General features: G+C 44.4%; 1 protein-coding gene across 4 annotated transcripts in view; it reads left to right on the forward strand.

The window, feature by feature from the left end:
- VRK2 (VRK serine/threonine kinase 2) overlaps positions 1-20,665 on the forward strand; it is a 414,359-nt gene that overhangs the window by 32,950 nt on the left and 360,744 nt on the right. For all 4 annotated transcript variants that reach the window (XM_069234371.1, XM_069234370.1, XM_069234368.1 and 1 more), the window contains exons 4-5: positions 8,799-8,868; positions 18,615-18,702. In XM_069234371.1, the coding sequence (XP_069090472.1) occupies positions 8,799-8,868; positions 18,615-18,702 (158 nt within the window). The remainder of the gene's footprint in view (positions 1-8,798; positions 8,869-18,614; positions 18,703-20,665) is intronic.

Here is a 20,665-nt window from a genome sequence, read left to right on the forward strand (position 1 = left end):
TGGAGAAAGGAGCCAGTTCATCTTTTCCTGGCTTAGAGGGCTCTTTTGCAGGGTTAAGGGCTGAGTGCTTGACCCCGTTTTCACCTTTGAGGATCATTGGACAGACAGATCATCTCTCTGAGTACAATTACTTATCAGAAATGGCTTGTAAGGTCAACAACGAAAACCAAAGTCAGGAAAACTGATGAAAGACCTTGCTTTGAGGTCACAATTGCAGCCTGGCACAGTGGATGAGGTGAGAACCAGTAGGGGAGGTTCAAAGACTGGGAGCTTAGACACTGAATGCTTCATTTTGTTGGCCGTAAGAGACCTTCAGAGCACACCTGCCAACATTGATCAAAAGTGGACTTCAGTGGGTTCTGCACTGGCTTTGATGGAAAAAGGGCTGGTGAAGACTGAGAGAGAACTTCAAGGGAATCAGGCACATGTGTCACAGGTAAAAGCCTCTGCTTGAGTTGGCAGTAGTCAAGAAGGATCAGTGCAGCTTTAAAAAGTCACAGCATTGCCTCACAGAGGCAGTTGAAAACAATGGAGGATATTATGAGGGCAACCTCAAAGGCTGAGGGTGCCAAACACATTTGAGTCAGATGGACCTCTTTTGGTCCCGAAATATCTGTAAAGGAACATCCTGCCTGGCTCAACTAAAGCAGGGGTAGTCGGTATGTAGGGCCTACAGGCTCCCCACCAGAGGTCTGGGGATAAAATGTGAAAGTCAAGAGGGTAGTGACTGGAGAATTGAGTAGACCACTAGAGATAGAGTTAATCTTGTGAGCAGTGGCTAAACAGAAGCTTTCAAGACAGGCCAGATCCTCACACTCCTAAAGAAACCTACAGTAGATTCTGATGACCTTGCCATCTACCAGTCCATCACTTATCTACCAATTATTGGCAAGATCATGGAAAAGCAGTCTGTGTTCAAATCCAAGATCATGTCAATTCTAACGATCTCCAGCACACTACTAGTCTCTGATCATGCTGCAGAACACCACCTTACACATCGTAGATGATGCCCTTTTGACCACAGATGAAGATGACCCCTGCCTCCTGCTATTGCTGGAACTCTGTTTCCTTTGAAGCAGTCTACCATCCCACCCTCATCTGCACTCTTGTTGCGAATGGGATTTACTGCCAGCGTCCTTCACTGGTTCACCTCCTAGCTTTCCATCTGACTCCAGTTGGTTCACATGAACATCTCAAGCTCACAAAATATCTATATCACATTTGAAGTCCTTCAGGGTTCCATACTATCTCTGGTCATCTTCAGCTTTTACATGGAGCTGGTTAATGCCCTACTCACAGATAACATGCATCAAGATTCAACACTATGACGATGATACACAGCTCTACTTGAAAATCTCCTTTTCCTGAGACATCCAACATCTCAGGCACTGCTTGAATATCATCCAGATCTAAATGACCTGTGCCTACCTGAAGCTCAACCCAAACAAGACAATATTTCTATTGTTAGCCAAGGAAAACAAACAAGATGTAATACAAACCTGGCTCAATGACCTAAACCTTGGCAGCTTCAAACCCCAACTCTCACTGAATGTCAAGTCATTTATATTGACCCTGGACAGCAACCGAACCCTCAAGGAAAGCACTGCCAAAAAACAAAAATTACCTGGTACCAGCTCTCTATTCTAAATAAAATCAAACTGCTTATTCCAGAAAGCAACTGCAGGACTGCTGTTCAAGCTCTTCCACTCTCACATCTGGATAGTTGTAATGCCGTGCTCTGTGGCCTCACAAACTGTACACTTGCACTCCATAGGGCATCCCAAATGCAGCAGTACATCTCCGCTAGGGCTTGAAGAAATATGATCGTCACCTCCACACTGAAGGAACTTCATTGTCTCCCCTTGCCTGCCTGCACTATCTTCAAACCTAGCTGCATCATGCACAAAGCCATCACAACTAGCCACCCTGCTTATCTTGCAGGCAAATGCAACATCTCTGGTGGTTTTCGATACACCATCAGACTGCAGTCTAAGAAGGATAAAAAAGAAAAAACAAGACAGCATGCCTTTTCCATCTACCTACCTAGGATTGGGATATTAACTGTTGGTCGTTAGGCAAGCATCAGCTAAATCTTTTCAACTTTCGACTTGATTGTGGTCCAGACGCGGTCTTTTTAACAGAAACTTGGTTGGATGAGGCTTCGGACCAGATGTTGTTGCTGCATTACCCCCATGCTACTATACTCTTAGAGCCGATCGTTTGGGGAAGAAAGGGAGGTGGTATTGCAATTACTGGTAAAACACAGTACGCTGGTAAAATGGAAAGACTTAACAACCTGGGCTGCGAGGCTGTGCTGTTTTCCCTCGCTCTCTCATAAAATGTCACCTGGATGGAGCACTGATTTATTGCCCTGCGGGCGTAGTCAGGAATTGTATTTCAAGCATAACAGAGACTCTTTCTTCCTATATTGTGAAATATGCCAACTTTACAATTCTTGGTGATCTTAATATTCATTTGGACGACAGGACATGTAAAACTGCATCCACTCTCACTGAGGACTTTCAGGCCATGGATATTCAATGAGTTAATGAGGGTCCAAATCATAAGGGCAGTCTTTTACTCGATCCTTTATTTGCGGATTTTAAAACATCATTATGCTGTCCCTTTCACCTTCCCCATTCCGAAAATCCATCAAGATGGACTAGCCCGCCCTGGACAGGTTGTGAGGAATTGATGCAAGCTGAACAGGGTGATTTCAAGTCATTACTGGAGAATAATTGTCCAACTTAGGTTAATTTGCCAGAATCTGATGCTTCTATTATTGATGGTTGGATTCGGTCCACACTTGACTCTCTTATCCCGGTTATGATTAAAAAACACCAAAGGACCCATCCACCTGCTCCTTCATTTAGTGATACCTTGCGAAAAATGTTAAAAGATTGTAAATCTTTAGGAAGAATCTGGCACAAATCCTTTTGTAACACTGACAAAATTAAATATAAGGAGGTTTTAAAAGAGTATTAAAAAAATGTAAAGCAGCCAGAGCTTTGATCTTTACAGATAAGATGAATTCTGTCCAGAACTGCTCCAAATCTCTTTCAGTTGGTTAAGACCCTTTCTTACCCCGCATGTATAACACCTATTGTTAATGTATCACAGCTCCAGTGTGAAGCGCTACCTTTAAAAAAAAAAAAAAAAGGTGGAAGATATTCAAGCCTTTTTCTCTCCCACATTAGAAAACACTGCTCAACAGGGCATCTTGAGTTATTCTTTGCCTTTTGGACTTGCTGTCTTTCCACTCTCTGCTTTCCACTATTAACTCAGGTTCACCCCTTGATACATGCCCTCCAGCGATTTTATGCCAGCTCGAATCACAATCCTTGGAGATACTTATTCAGTGCCTAAATACTTCTCCCTTGGAAGGCATTGTTCCAAGGCCATGGAAACATGCAATGGTCAAGCTTTTGTTGATGAAGCCCAAAGCGGACCCTTTGTCTGTCAAATTATAGACTAATCTCCCTGCTGCCCACTCTTGCTAAAGTGCTTTAAAAGCATGTGAATAGACAGCATACATCATTTGCAGAAAGTAATGGCCTGTTTCATCATTCTCAGACAGGCTTTAGAGCAGAACACAGCACAGAATCAGCACTTCTGGCGGTCACAGGGTATCTGATGCAATAACTGGATATGGGTAACCCTGCAGCACTAATTCCCCTTGGCCTTTGTGCTGCTTTTGATACAGTGAACCACAACCTACTTCTGGAATGACTGTAATATTTGGGGGTACAGGGTGTTGCTCTATCCTGGCTAAGCTCTTTTTTTTTGCAAGATCGGGTCTTTCAAGTTCACTCACCAGTACTACTATAAGCCTCATCCCCTTCCGTTTGGATGCCTCAAGATTCCACTTTAAGTCCCCAACCTGTTCAATCTCTATGTTAGACCTCTTGCAGATGCAGTGGAACATTTTGGTCATGTGTTGTTTTCATATGCGGATGACACCCAAATTGTGGTCTCGTTGTCACCCCAGGATATGCACAAGACAGCAGTCTTGGATAGGTGTCTCACACAAGTTTTTGCATGAATGAACATGAATTCCCTTAAATTAAATGGGGATAAGACTGAGGTGTTGTTCGTAGGCAACAATCCCCCATCTCATCTATGGCCAGAGGTAATGGGCCCTATCACGACTTCAGTTTCAGTGGTTAAGAACTTAGGAGTTATACAATGAACTCTCCAGCGGCCACCAAATTACAAAGATTGCTGCCAACTGTCAGAGCATCCTAAGATGGCTAAAAAAAAATTTTGTGTTGTCTTCATAGATTTACCCAAAGAACAGTCATCCAAGCTTTAGATACCTTAAGGCTAGATTATGGAAACATCTTATACTTAAGTGCTTTATTAGGCGTCTGTAGGTGGTTCAAAATGCGGCAGCTAGATTGGTTCTTCATCCCCCAAAGTGTTATCCTACCTCTTGTATGCTTCGTCAACTTCATTGGCTCCCAATCGCGCGCTGCATCCACTTCAAAGCACTGCTTTGCCTATAAATGCGGTCCAAACTTCTTTACACCATTAGTATTACCTTACATCCCTAATTGGCATTAGCGCTCAAGCAATCAGTACCTTGTTTCAGTTCCGAGAATCAAGAAGGCTTACACCCAAAGCTGGAAAAAGGCCCCTTCTCCTGCCGCACTGCCTATTCTCCTGCTCCACCTCCCACGCACCCCACACCGACACCAAACGCAACAGCCTCCACACTACAACATCTGCACCCACCAATAAACCCCACAACCTGCACACGCACCACGCCAATACCACCCTTAACCCACAGCAACACCACAAGCACCCCCGCCAACACAATCACACATTACAACAACCACACCACTCGCAACCATCTCAGTTGCCTGCTACTAAACACCCGGTCCCTACACAAACATGCCATAGAACTCTGGGACCTCATCACATCACACTCACCTGACATAGTCTTCCTCACAGAAACCTGGACAAACCTCTCATCCGAGCCAGATATAGCCACAGCCACCCCGGAGGGCTACAAACTCCAACGCAAAGACCGCCTTAACAAACCAGGAGGCGGCATCGCCATCCTTCACAGAGACACCATCAAGGTCACCACCAACACCCTCGACACCCTCAACAACGCAGAATACATGCACTTCCTTATCCTCATCAACAACACCACCACCCTCAGAGGCACACTCGTATACAGACCCCCAGGACCACGCCCCCCCTTCTGTGACACCATCGCTAACACCATCAGCACGCACGCTCTCATCTCCACAGACTACATACTCCTTGGCGACTTCAACTTTCACCTGGAAAACCCTCACGACCACAGCTCCTCCTCCCTCCTAGACAACCTCACCAACCTTGGACTCAAACAACTGGTCACAGCCCCCACCCACTCGGCTGGACACACATTCAACGCAATTTTCACCTCAAGCCAACACGTCACCTACACCCACACCACCAAACTCCAATGGACGGACCACCATTGCGTCCACTTCTCCTACAACAAACCACCCACACACCACCACCAACACACCACCCCCTACCGCATGTGGGACAAAATCCCCACAGAAAGCCTGAACTCCCAACTGACACAAACCTCCCCCCCAACACCACTGACCCCAACACCGCTGCACACAACCTCAACAAATGGATCACCACCTGTGCAGACTCTCTCGCGCACCTCAGAAAAAACATCACCACCCGCAACATCAAGAAAGCCCCATGGTTCACCACTGAACTCCAAGAGTCCAAACGCAAATGCTGCAAAGCAGAGAAAACTTGGAGACAAGAACCCTCCACCACAAACTTCTCCGCCCTCAAAACCACCACACGCAACCACCACCAACTCATACGCACCACCAAAAGAGCACACTACAAGGAACGTATTGACAACAACTCCCAAAACAGCAAAGAACTCTTTACCATCATCAAAGAGTTCTCCAAACCCAAAGCCAGCAACCTAGACCCCACGCACACACGAACCCTCTGCAACTCCCTCTCAAATAATTTTCACAGCAAAATCCAGGACATACACTACAGCTTCATACCACACACACCCTCCACACGCAACCTCCACCCGCCCAACACAAACCCACCACACACACCCCCCAACCTACTCACCATCTGGGCCCCCACCACCGACGAAGAAACTGAAAAGACAATGAACTCCATTTACTCTGGCTCCCCCTCCGACGCCTGCCCCCATCGAATATATAACAAGGCCAGCCCCACCATCACCCCCAAACTCCGAGCCATAATCAAGAGCTCTTTCGAAACCGCCACCTTCCCAGACCCCTGGAAACACACAGAAGTCACCGCTCTACTAAAAAAGCCCAAAGCCGACCCAGACGACCTCTCCAACTACAGTCCCATCTCTCTCCTCACTTTCCCAGCCAAGGTCACGGAGAAACTAGTTAACTCCCGCCTATCCCACTTCCTCAAGGCAAACCACACACTAGACCCCTCCCAATCTGGGTTCCGCAAGAACCACAGCACAGAAACCGCTCTCATCGCATGCACCGACGAAATCAGATCTAGAGTCGACATGGGCGAGAACGTTGCACTCATACTCCTGGACCTCTCCGCAGCCTTTGACACTGTCTGCCACCACACACTCCGCACACGCCTTCACAACGCTGGGATCCGCCACAAAGCCCTAGACTGGCTCACCTCCTTCCTCACCGACAGAACCCAAAAAGTCTGTCTCCCACCCTTCCAATCCTCCGCCACCAAAATCACCTGCGGAGTCCCACAAGGCTCCTCCCTCAGCCCCACACTCTTCAACATTTACATGACCCCACTAGCCAACATCCTCAAACCTCATGGTATCACCATCTTCTCATACGCTGATGACACACAACTCATCTTCTCCCTCACCCGCAACCCCACCACCGCCAAAACCCACCTACACGCTGCACTCCTTGACACCGCTGCCTGGATGACAGCCAACCACCTCAAACTCAACTCCAACAAAACCGAGATAATCATTTTTGGCCCACACAAAAACACTTGGGACTCCTCCTGGTGGCCCACCACATTAGGCCCCGCAAACCACGCATGCAACCTCTGCATCATCCTGGATCCCTCCCTCTCAATGGCCCAACAAATCAACGCCGTCACCTCCTCATGCTTTAACACATTCCACACACTGAAAAAAACATTCAAATGGATCCCCACAGAGACCAGAAAGACAGTCACCCACGCACTCATCAGCAGCAGGCTAGACTACGGCAACGCCCTCTACACCGGTACCACACTCAAACTCAAGCGCAAACTACAGCGAATCCAGAACTCAGCAGCACGCCTCATCCTCGACCTCCCCCGCCATGAACACATCTCACCACATCTCAAATCCCTCCACTGGCTCCCCATAGACAAAAGGATCACCTTTAAGATCCTCATCCACGCACACAAATCCGTCCACAACACCGGCCCAACCTACCTTAACGAAAGAGTGACCTTCCACACGTCACCTCCGCTCCGCCGACCTCTCTCTCGCCACAGTTCCCCGCATCAAACACACCACTACTGGAGGCAGATCTTTCTCCTATCTGACCCCCAAAGCCTCGAACTTCCTCCCCACCCACCTCCGCAAGACCCAGGACCTCCTACTCTTCAGGAAGGGCCTTAAAACCTGGCTTTTCGAACTGTGATCTCCTGTCCCCTCCCTCCCCCCAGCGCCTTGAGACCCTCACGGGTGAGTAGCGCGCTCTATAAGTCGCTTTGATTGATTGATTGAAAGCTTCGAAAGTCTCTTCCCCCTGATTTGAGGGTTTGTGATTCCCGTTTGAAGTTCCAGAGAATGTTTGGATCTCTGTAATAATATCTCAACCATGCCTCTGTTAGGTAGCATAGCGCTGGGAACAGTGGCATACCAAAACAAGGGGGGGGCCTGCAAAGAACATAGAGGGGGACCCCCTCCAGACTCACCCAAGCCAGGTGCTGCGCTGAGGGGGTCCCCTGAAGCTGCAGGGGCCTTTGTTGTGCCACCGGCAGGAAACCCTGTTGGGATAGCCATGCTCTCTACAAATGACAATACGAAACAATACAACAACATCCCCATATCCGTCAGGACTGCCCCAACTATGCTCCAATTTAGAAAAGAGTTGAAGACTCACTTCTTTAAAGAATACCACATCAAAATGCATTGACCTTCCCCAACTCCAATTCTCTCCTACCGCTCGCTGACTTTAAGCCTGCCTTGTACAATGCTCTTCTGATTTTTGGCAAGGTACGCACCACAGAAGTACTATATATATATATTTGTTTCTTTTTCTGCAATGAAAATATGACCCCTAGAAAGCAGAAATGCGGTAGGAAGCGCTGCATACAAAACATATTATTATGCCATAACACATCGCAACTCCCTTCTGTATGACATCCACGTACCTGTATATATTTGCATGCTGGGAAGCATTAGGCTTCATTTTTGAAAGAATATCCAATGAGAGCAGCTGTAGTCAATTTGAACGTAAGATCGAATCTCTGTTCTTCTCTGGTTCCTTTCTCATGGCTTTCACTGTTGAATATACTCTACCTTTGTAAATGGCACAGTGCAAGTGCTGTTTGGTCAGCTTGTGCTTAGTTATTGGACATCACTCAAGTCATCACAGACGATTCAGATTGCGAGTGTTAATCTTGACTTGTATTAACCGCATTACAGTTGTAATAACACCTCCAAACAATGGTCTGGTGTGGCATCCGTTTTGTTCCACATGGAGTAAATAATGGCGTTTCAGTAAAGATTGTGTATGCATGTTATGTATTAAAACATTTTCAAAATCGAAAAGCTAATATATTTATCTTCACAGGAGTATCATGAAAATGGACCTCTGTTTTCTGAGCTAAAATTTTATCAACGTGCCACAAAATCCGGAGACAGTAAGTAACTCCAGTGATACTTTATGTGAAATAAATTGCCCATTGCATGTGTGGGACAGGGCTGGGTCAAACGTTTACTTGTGCCTAAACAAAGCCTTGCGTTGGCTCACAATTTCCTGATAAATGGGTCACTTTTTATACTTTTATGGGAAATCTGACTAGCCTCTGCTGTTGTTGCTCTACATGGCCATCTAGAATCCATTTGCTGTAGAACCGGCCCTGCTGTCAGCAGAACCAAATGCATATTAGATAGGATAGGAAAAATCTGTATTTTTGTCTTATTCGCTCTCAGGAGTATCTCCTCCCCGCTTCTATGGGGAATTCCACGACACGGGCCATGTGGTGAGCTCCTCATCATTTTCAGGAAGTGTGACTGCTGAGCCCAGCACCCCCACTGAAGCTGATGCAAGGAGCCTCGTGGTTGCATGGATTAGGAGCTTCTTGTTTCGAAAGAAAACAGTGCTACTATAGTTTCTCTCTTAAAATACGGCAAGTAATGGCACGTTATACCCAGTTCTCACATCTTTACTCGAAGATGGTGAAACAAATCCTAAATCTTGTAGCGTTAGGGGTGCAGTCCTCGGTCTAGCACCAAATTAGAGTTCGAATGGCTTTGTTTTACCCTGTAGGTACCTGGTGAAGACCCTCGTCTTACACACTGGGTGTGTAATGTAGACCTATGACTTGCAAGTCTTTTCAGAACAGTGCAGATTTGTTTTGTTGAACTTAGGAGGAGGTGCGAGCCTGAAAGGTGTGAGCTAGGGTGTGGGTTAAAGTATATGTGTAGCTGTTATGAAGGTGTAAGCCGAGTGTTTGGTTGTACATTCAGAATAATGGATGAGCTGTGTGAGCTTATTTTTACTAAAGGAGTAGTGTGGGGGAGCATGGTTGTCGCCTAGTCTGGGTAGATGGCACAGACGATTTGCATCTTGTGCTTCAGGAAAGCCACCTCCAACTAAGCTAAAATGTCAAAGAAAATAATATCAAGCACACGTTCAACAAAAATGTTTATTGCAGTGACCCTAGCATAGGCCTAGGCATTGGGTAGGTCTGTAAATTACACAACCTACGTCATTAAAATCATAGGCTCTTGAAGCCAACTCGACTTACATTGGCAGCCTCCTTTCTGAAGAGGCCGCTCGATCTATTAGTCGGAGCTCCCCATGTAGTGCTAGATAACCATTGTTCAACAAACCAAACGCTGTGCTTGCATAAAGTAGTAATGATAGATTCTCAATGTTTAAGGGTCTCTTTGAAGTGGAAAAGCTTCCTAAAACTCTCCCCACCGTGGCTGGGATTGGCCAGACATAAATATTTGTTCCTATGCCTCTTGTATTTTGGTGCCTCTTCTGGAGTGCGTTTCGCAACCGCTCCCTCTTTTTCAGCCTCTACGACCGTGACAGGAGGTGGGTGGTGGGGGGTTTGTGCTGTGTGTTTAACCTATATGTACACTAGATCGTGAACAGCTATGGTGCTATGCTTGGTTGAATGAGTAGTGCCTGTCCAAGAAGCATCTTTGTTGTGAGCCCCGTGTGGTATCTTTTGTTTAGTGTGGCTCTTATTGTTTATATCTGTGTAATTCTAGTCGCTTTGAAATATGTGATGTGGGAGTGTTTTGGGTAGATACATTGTGGGATGAACTGTTGATGGTGGAGGCTCAAGTGTGAGCTCATATTTGAGCATCTGCCGCTTCTGCTGGGGTGTACTCATTTCTGTAACTAGATGTATTGAAAACAAGCATTGGCAAAACATTATTGGCATTGGCAGTGTATGATAGCCATGTTTTACACCAGTATGGCTGCTGTTCAGCATGGCTAAAAGCTGGTGGAGTGGAGTAGGGTGGGGTGCAGTGGACTGGGGTAGATCGGATTAAGCTGGGGTAGACTGTCGTGAGTAGATTGGGTAAGAATTAAGTGGGGTAGATTGGAGTGGGGTGGATTGGGGTAGAGTGGGGTGACTGAGGTAGATTGGAATGGGGTACATTGAGGTACATTATAGTGGAGTGAAGTGTGGTAGACTGGAGTGGGAAAGATTGGGGTAGGGTGGAGTGGGGTACATCAGAAAACAGTGGAGTGAGGTAAAGTGGGCTTGGTGAGGCAGACTGGAGTTGACCGAGCGGGGTAGATTAGAATGGCGTAGAGCAGGGTAGATTGGAGAGGGGTAGATTGGAGGGGAGTGGGAAAGATTGAGTGGGGTGGATTGGACTGGAGTGGTGTAGATTAGGATGGGAAATTTTGGGTTGAGTGGAGTGGGGTAGATTGTAGTGGAGTGGTTTGGATAGATAGGAGTACGGTACACTGGGGAAATGTGGGGTGGAGTGGAGTAGATTGGGTTAGAGTGGGGTAGAGTGGAGGGGTAGAATGGGTTAGATTGGAGTGAGTTAGGTTGTAGTGGGGTAGGTTGGGGTAGATTGTAGTTGTGTGGGGTAGGTTGTAGTAAGGTAGGGTAGATTGGAGTAAGGTATATTACAAAGTATCAGCGATCACTGTGCAACATACAAATAGGCCGCGATCTTGATAACAGTTTTAACTGAATGAAATTACCAGGTGCCATAGATGCAGCTGGTCCTACTAACAGGGTGCCTGCCAGCAACTCTATTGTTTTTCAGCCAGTGCAATGCAGTGTCCAAGTTGGGATTTGTAATGGGAACAGTGAATGTCAACAGGTACTGTGTTTACAGCTGCTGACTGAAAACAGCACTGCCTGAAGCCCACCCATAATTGTGGATTAATGGTTTAACAATGGAGGGCTTTGGCTGAAACAAAATAAGTGGTGTCACCTCAGATGTGGCACATCTCTTAATCTCCCAGCATAAAGATGAATGTGTACTTCTGTACTGTAACTAGTGCTCATGTAAAGCACCCAATATTTTACGGTCAGGTCAAGTTTGCGCTATATAAAAATGTACAAAAATGTACCTGAATTTATAGCAGGAGACAGACACTTTATTAAGTTAAATCAATCTGTACTTCGTCCATGCTCCACCACAAACATAACAAAGGCATGCAGTAACTGGTGCAAAATTAGAACACCACAAAGAGGAGTAGTAAGTGATGGGCAGGTTCACGTATGGCAAGTAATGGGCTGGGGTAAAGCCCCTTTTTAGAGTTTTAAAAACAATTCTTTTTTTTAGATGCAAAGAGTCTTGCCAAGTGCATGTGTGCTGCCTGCAGGCTCGACCTAAAAACTATAGGTTACTGCATTGTGCCCTTCTTCATGAAAAATCTGAAAGGCCTCTTAGGACACCAAATATTTTGGTGACCACGATGACATGTCCTGTTTGTGTTACAATGATGAGAAGGAATCTAGAAGGAAAGGCCCTATTTTAATGCCACATCAGAGTCCTTTGACTATCTGGTGACCCCAGATAGGACTGCAAGCATACCAACACACAGTCTCTGAAGGTCTTTAAGTGCCATTGTAATGGCCAGAGAATGGCAGCTGGGCTACATTTGGTGTTTTCAGCAGAGCTTATCTTAATGCCACAATTGTGGAGCTTACCCTAATGCACTCTGGTGTCTTTTCACTGTTGGGCAACTTCAGAAATCCAAATATATAAACATCTGCTTTTTTGAGGCTTCTAAGTTCCCTTTTCCTTGACACTGAAAGGAAACTGGCTACCCGTCATTGTTTGCAACAGGGGTGAGGCAAGTTTTGTGACTCTGTGAAGCCTAAGGACTTACAGCTGCCAGTGTAAGATTCTGACATTAGACTGGTGCTGCAGTGGTCCAGCTTGTATACATGCATGGTGCGTCAGTTTACAGGAGCCAGTGAACGGCCTATTACCAACCATAGCAAAGGGACAGATTGGCCTTTTAGCCCCGTGCATTGTGCTGCAGTTATATAATTCTCTGAGCTTCCAACTGGAGTTTGGTTTTTACCTTGTCTTCCTGTTCAGTACAGTGAGACTTTATTTTTGTTATCATCGTTCTATTGAGCCCTCAGTTTGGTAAAGAAAGAAGATCAGAAACAGAGAACGAAAACTATATTATTATGATGAAGTCAACAAGTTTTGAGCCTCATCCAAAAAGAGGGAAGAGTTGAAGTTTCCCTGATTGCCAGGCTGAAGGTTTTCCAGGGTTGGGTTGGAGACAGTGCACAAACGAGTCCTGTCATCTTATATTTCCCAAAATGAAGAATTTTAAGTAGAAGTAGAATAGGGGAACAAAGTGCACTAGCAGCGATTGGCCTAGTTAGAAAGTATTTGGAAGTACAGTGAATGATATGTTGTTTTTTCACATAGCACTGGCAGCGTTTGGAATGAGTCGGGGTCCAAGAGCAAGTCACAAAAGGAGTGACATAATCAAATCAAGTACAGAAACTCTGTACTTGGTGCCCAGTTTATAGCACCATAGTAGGTCAGGCCTAGGACATCGGTGTTAAAAGATTCTACAAAACATTGGCAGAAATCCCATCTGCCTTAGTGTTCCATAGTTTCTCTGCACACTTGAAGTAGTGCAGGGGGCATCCACCATTTTTGGTAGATCTCCTGCACCTACCAAACCATACATAAAACCCTTAATCTTTGTACTATCTTTATCTGATTTGCAACCATGAATATCGCCATCGCATTGGCCTTTACACTGTCACCCATCTGCTGAACATGTGTAATCTTGGGTCATCAAATCAGTTTTTGGTAATTGTGACTGTCGGCACATGACAATCTAAGAAAGATCCATGCAGTAACTCTTGCTCCTTCCTCCATATGTACAGTCAACACAGAAGTGGTGGCTCAGCCTCCTGTGCACTTGTGTGAAGAGCCCTTTTCTCAGCTTGCCCTCCCACAAGTCCCTCTGCGCAGCCACCTCCAGAGTGGAGACTCTGCCTTTAGTGCATGTGTAAACTTAGCATTGACCTTATTTAAAATTGTTGGGGTTTCTCTTGCTAATAGCCATTTGGGCGCTCTTACCCTCTCACACGTTCTATATCTCATTCATGAGGTCCCTCAAACTCTTTCACTCATTCGGACTCTGTCTTTCCTTGTTTTCTACCGTACCACTAAGACTCTTAAACTTTCACACCTATTCTTGGGTTCTTATTTTATTTGCTCTGCTTAACTTTGTAAATTGCTTCGTTTACCTTCCTCTTTGACTCCAGCATGCTCTCCTGGGTTCTCTCTCTAACTCTCAGAAACAAATATGTAAAAAGTAGTGGTGCAGACACTGCTGAGGACTTGTAGAAATGTATTATTATGGCACAGATTGAACTACACAGTCAATTCAAAATGTGATAGTAAAGTGGTCTGCTAATTGTTTGGAAGTCCATTTGGTTGAAAAATGCAAGTAATGAGAAGTTCAATACAGAAGCACAATTTCTTTATAAGGCAATTAGCTCAGATACCTGAGCCACTGGTGCTAATTTAGTGCTTGCGCACTTGCCTGCCAAAAGAAATCACCACAGCGAATGGAGGCGTGATTACAGAGGGAGGCGGGAGAGATAGACGCATCAGATTTATTCTGACAGATATCAAAGATGAAGTCAATCTAACTTCTAAATACAAATTTTCCAGCAGAGTGTATTGGTATTTGTGTAGCACTTTCTTTACCCCTTGGGAGGCCTCAAGTGCTTTCTCAATTGTTGTTTAAGTGTCTACTCTGTGAGTAGCCTCCAGTTTCACTGTTGTATTTATGTGACACTGATAGCTTAACAATTCAAACAGGCTGAAGAGGTCCATATCTGTAGTGGCGGTGGGCAAGTCATCAGATTTAATAGGGTACCGGCAAAGCAGAGCTGGGCCACGATTCTGACTTGGCACTTGAATCCAGAACTCAGGCTGTGAAATTAAAATATTTTGACTGTAAATCTTGTAAACAAGCGGCGTGTAAAAATTTGATTTGAAATTCAAAAAAGTTGACGTATTTAGCATAGTGGTTTAGAAATCGGAGTACAATTGTTGAACCAGAAAGAGTGTCCCTGTGAGAATTGTTCTGGTCAAACTATACTGTATGGGCAAAAACACTGCACAGTTGTGAATTTCTTGACTTTATAGCGTTTATCAAATTTTACCCGGGCCTAATTAAAAGTGATAGTTTAGCGTTACAAAATCGTGAACTCCCCTTGCCATGACGATGATACCATTAGTTAAGAAAGAATCACACCTCTGTTTTTCAAGTGCATCGTTTATGTGGAAAAATTGTCATATTTGTAGTAACATTGTTGTCCATTAACCCCCTGTAAACGTGAGGGTTTTGTAATAGCATACACCCTAAACTGAATTACTTCAAGGTGATCTCAAACGTAAACATTTCACTTGTATCGTGCAGTTTGTTCCAGTGATTAAATCTGGATTTGAGTCCATGTTGCCTCCTTATATATGATTACTCTGCATGAAATATTCTCCCGTCCCATTTAACATTAAAGGAAAATACTTTTGGTTTATGCTTCCAGGAATTACATAGACCCCAAGAAATATATCTCGCTTGTCATATCAATGTGATGCAAGAAATGTTGTACACGCAAAGTTCAGTACTGGGGAATATATGACACTTCTTTGTTTAGATCCCCTCCTCCTCTTGACTTATCAAACAGGAAGGACTCAACATACCAATGAATTATTAAAAATAACAAAATAAAAAGAACCGTTCCTACAGAGTTTGCTGAGAACTCAGTGGAAGCCATGCCAAGTGGAACTCCGCTGCAGTCAGAGGAGCAGACTTTGTGTACACATTCCTTTTTTAAAGTCTGGAAAAATTGAAGCACTAATACATGTATAGTGAGTAAGGTAGACTCCTAAACTGTGTGGACGGAATAGAGAAATCGCTTTAGACTGTAACCAAATCTTTGCATATTGACACATTTTTAAAACTAAAATTTTGCTTTGTATTTTTGTTACTGGCTTTTTTGCTGATTTTTCTCCGCTTAGGCCAAAAGGTTCGCCTGCTGCTCAGCAGGAGGCCCCCTTTTGGTGCCTCTCCTGATAACTTCATTTGTGGAGAGAAACTCGTGGACTGGGAGGTCGCCCTAGCACACAACCTAGAGGGAGCATTGGTAGAGAGTAATGTAATCCCTTTTTATATCAGGATCTGCTGGGAGGAATGATTCAGTCCCTGGATAGGGAAGGGACGTGACAACAGAAACCTATCATTTCTAAGAATAGGATTGTCTAGAACAGACTTCTCTAACGAGTACTTCGGGAGCCTGTAGCTTTCAAGCTATCTATGAGTAGCTTTCCTATGTGTAGCCCAATTCAGTAACATAACCCTTCCACATACGCCAATACGTGAGTTGCTCATATACACCAGTTTTGCAGCTGATGTATGACAATAGAAATATTGCTCCAAATGGGCCTCCAAGAACTGGGCAGACTCTACCAGAGTTTACCTCCAGAAATGGACACCGCATCTACAGGGGCTGGTAGAGGAGTGCACTTCATGTAGGAATGTGCTATGCAAATCACTATCAGTGTCCCCAAAGTTACACAATATTCCAGTGTTGGCCTCTTCTCAAACTGAACACAAGACTTTAAATAAGGACCCGAGAAATGGGCATTGTTAGAAATCAGGTCTCTAGTTGGGAGGTGTTTGCATTTTGTCCAAGTAGGGATAACAGTCCTAGTCAGGGCCAGTAAGGTTCACACTAAAAGTTTACCTGTGCTCACCCTCTGGGAGCATTGCACAGTGCAGTCAGGTTAAACTAAAGGGGCAATGTGTAAAGTATTTGTGCACTCAAACAGTAACACAGTTAAAACACAACAAAAGGACTCCACACAAGTTTAAAAAAATACACAACCTTTATCTGAGACAACCAAGACCGAAATGGCAAAAATCCAACATACACAAGTCAGGTTATGATTTCTCAAAGATTAGATCAAAATGCAGTGCTTTGAATACAATAGCTCCAATCAGGGTTATTTGTCACGCTTGGCTGGGACAAATCCAAAAGTTCAGTCCAACTGCGATGGAGCGCAGGCCTGGTACATGAGTCACACAGACCCACTGGCAATACCTTAGTTGTGTTGAGGCTCAGTGATGAAAGAGGGGGTGTGTCAAACTTGCAGGTGGAACATCATTTCCCGATCGTGCAACTTTGTTGATGCATTGATGTCCAGAAGCCATGAGTACTAGTTCCGATGCATTGGTGCTGCGTTGGCCAAGCTGGGGCTGCGTTGTGAGTCAAGGTTGTTGCGTCACGCAGTTGGGGAGCGGTGTCCCCGTCTTCACTGAAGGCAGCATCAAAATTGTATTTCTGCAGTGGGATCATAGGTTCCAAGTGATGCACTGGTGTTGTTGCATCAGTTCTTGTGTTGCAGCACCACAGACACCTCCCAGGACTGGATTTGGCACCTTTTGGCAGAGCAGGACTCTAAGCAGAGGAGTTCAGGTGCTGGTAGTAATATACAGGTGAAGATTTTGATGTCCCTGAGACTTCAGAAACAGGAGGCAAGCGCATCAGGCCCTTGGAGAAACTTTATATTGCAGGATGTAGAGAGTTGAATCCAGTCCAGAGACACCAAACTACATTTTTCTATCTTTTCCCAATTGGAAATTATACTTAAAACATGTTATAAGGCAATCCTCATACTAGCCCATGGGAGAGATAGTCCTTGCAGTAGTGAAAAACAAATGTAAGTGTTTTTCACTACCTAGGCATGTTACATTTAAACATACATGTCCAACATTTTAAATACACTGCACCCTGCTCTTGGGGCTAATCAGGGCCTACCTTAGGGGTGTCATACATATAATAAAAAGGAAAGTTTGGGCCTGGCAAGTGGGCTCACTTGCTAGGTCGAACTAGCAGTTTAAACTGCACACACAGGCTCTGCAATGGCAGGCCTGAGACATGTTTGAAAAGCTATCACAGAGGTGGCCCAACCAGTGCTGAAGACCCACTAGTAGCATTTGACTTCCAGGCCCTGGGCACACACAGTGCACTTTACTAGGGACTTAGTAGTAACGCACATATGTCAGTCTTGGAGAAGCCAATGTCGTCATATTTTAGACACAGAGTACATGCACTTTGTGCACCTTTTCACTTCTGACCAGTGCTAGAGTCCTACAGCCAACAATAACAGGCTCAGAAAAAGAGGAGGAGTAAGACAAAAGGTCTGGAGATGACTTTGCAGAAACTGTCCATTTACAACAGGCACCCTGCCCCACAAGTGATCTCCAGAAGTTGACCAAACTAATATACTAGGCATGTTATTCAGATTGGGACATACTAACACAGGAGAGGCTTCCAGGTAAGGTAGAGCTTACAACTGTTATGTACTGTGTACAGTTGTAATGAGTGCATCCTCACGTTTCTGTTGCTTTCAACCACCTCTTCACTCCAATATTACTTTTGCTCTCCCAGCATCCGTATTATATTGTGTGCCCACTTTTGAATCTTCCTGCATAAAAAGTAAAAGATGCTGGAGGACAAGTGAAAGCTTATGCATAAAGTCAAAATAGTCTATTGGTCAATGCTTGTTTACTTCGTAATGGCAAACCCATAAGACTGAAAATACTTTTATCTTACACCCCCCTCTCTTTGAATGTTCTAAAAGATAGGGGCAAGGTCATCTTGATTCTTTGAAAGTGTTTCATATATAATGTAATATGGACATTGGGTATATTAATGTCAGTAGTATGTTTGGGATTTAAGTCATGAAACTGTAGTGCTGTCATTGTGTGTTCATACTTGTGGTATCCCTCCGAGGAGCAGTGAGAGTTGTTGTTTGATGTGGCTGTGAGTGACGAAACCAGCTCTTGTAGTGGGAAATTGCACAGTTTTCTCCTCATGTTTTAATAAAATGTCATTTGCAGTTAAGAAGTGGATTCAAAAGAATGGTTTACGCTACCTAGGAATTCCTGGCTACTGGGGAACCGGCATGACAGAACACGGAAAGAAGAGGTAACCATCATATATATTTTGAAGTGCACATTGCATAACAATACGAAGGTTTACTCTTAGTATTTAGAACAAGGTTTTCCAGGATATATGGTTTGTATCAGCCGTACACAGTGGGTGTTTACCCTGTATGACTTCACTAACTGCCAGTAGCCAAATTAAGGTATGCTGCAGGAGCTTTCCCTCCTCCATGTGTGGTCAACCAACGCTGCACATGGCCAGCAGCCATGCACAGGGTTGGTTAGCCACAATGCCTGGGTTCCATGGCTTTTGCCATGTGCAGCATGGCTGTGCAGTGGAAGGCTCCCAAACTCCACAGGCAGCCAACCCTAGGCCATGAACAGTGGGGGTTGGCCACAGAGCCTGGCCTCTTCCCGGGCTGTGTGTTCCACACTCTGTGGTTGTACTACCCCACTGCATATCCTAAGGTCGTGCCAGTAGGAGTGTGCTTGCTGTAGGAGCATTCTTACCTTTGTGCAGCCAATACCCATTGCGTAGGCCTGCAGACATGGACAGGTTGTGTTGGCAGCAGACCCTACACCCAACCTTCCATAGGCTGGAAACCCAGTTACATGCCTATATGTTTCACTGGCTGTTTTGTATCATTGATCGTGGAAGTTATAGTCCCATGTTTAATGCACCTGAACTTGGCTCTGTTCACTTTTGAAAACAAGCTAAACATTCGATTAGAGCACATACATAACCCCACGTCTTAACACCCTTTAACTTCCCCACTTTCTGAATAATCACATCGTCAACACTTTGCTTATCAAGTTCAGTGTCTGCGATGTCTCAGTTGTCTACATGGGTTTTTCTGTTCCTTCTCCATGCAGTATAGAGTACGATTGTTTCTTGAGTGTCCGGCTATGATTAGCGAGTATTACGTGGCACTTAATGATTGTAAATTGAATCAGCACGGTTAATGTACCTGTCGTAGAACTGATCGAATCACATCAACACAGCATCTAATCAAAAAACTCCATAAATGAATTCACCTTTAACTTGTATGTACCAGAACTTTTACATTCTTTGTAAAATATATAGTTGCATTATTGATGCACGTACTGCTCTAGTTTCTCACTTCTATAGTTTAACAATGGCCAGCCTACAGTCTTTAATATTAATTATTTATTATCTCAGAAACGCTTGACTTAAATATCTTTACCGTTAAGAATACATCATATATAAAAGACAAAAATGTTAGAAAATGAATCACTTGCCTAAAATGTAATTACTACTCATTCTTCAGATTATTTAACTCTTTGTAGAAAGTCTTGGAAGTATTCCAGTGGAAACCTTGATAAGAACATTCAGCCACAGAATTCCCCTCATCTTCTCTGTGAGCCACACTCATTGTCCTTATGAAACGCCACCCTCATATGAATCTCCAGGGTCTGGCTGTAATATCTAATTAGAGTTAAGCTTTTTAGAAAAAACATTTTGTTGCAGACAATGGCATTGTTTGAACATGGCATAACCCTTATATATTTATCTAATAGAAAAATGCCCCCTTCTTCTGTACATTAGTTATCCATGGTTACGAGGTAAGAGCATGTTTCTACCTGTTACCAGGTCAGAGGTTCAGCATACATAGGTCTTCAGAAAAGTGCAAATTTAGAATAATGTGTAGTCCTTATCAGTTCTAACCAATTACTGTACACACTGCACTTTGAACTGCATGGTGCCCTCTTGTAAAGGTAGGAATGCCAAGCTGTTTTATTTTTTATTTTCTTGAGAGTAGAGCCTAGATCTTTTTGTGACCTCTTGCTGCATCTTTATTTGTAACCGACAGTAGCCAACCGCAATTCAATTACCTTAAAGCAATCCATGTTTTTCTGTTCGGATAACTGCTTCATGGTGAGGAAATCTCATTGGACAGCTTAATCCCTGAGGGTCACAAGTACTCCAGAAGTATAGTTCATGTTTGAATAGAAAGTCACTTCTTTGTCTAGTGGGGTAGCGAGTA

This window comes from Pleurodeles waltl, chromosome 5, assembly GCF_031143425.1.
Source record: "Pleurodeles waltl isolate 20211129_DDA chromosome 5, aPleWal1.hap1.20221129, whole genome shotgun sequence".
In the NCBI taxonomy this organism is placed as follows: Eukaryota; Metazoa; Chordata; class Amphibia; order Caudata; family Salamandridae; genus Pleurodeles; species Pleurodeles waltl.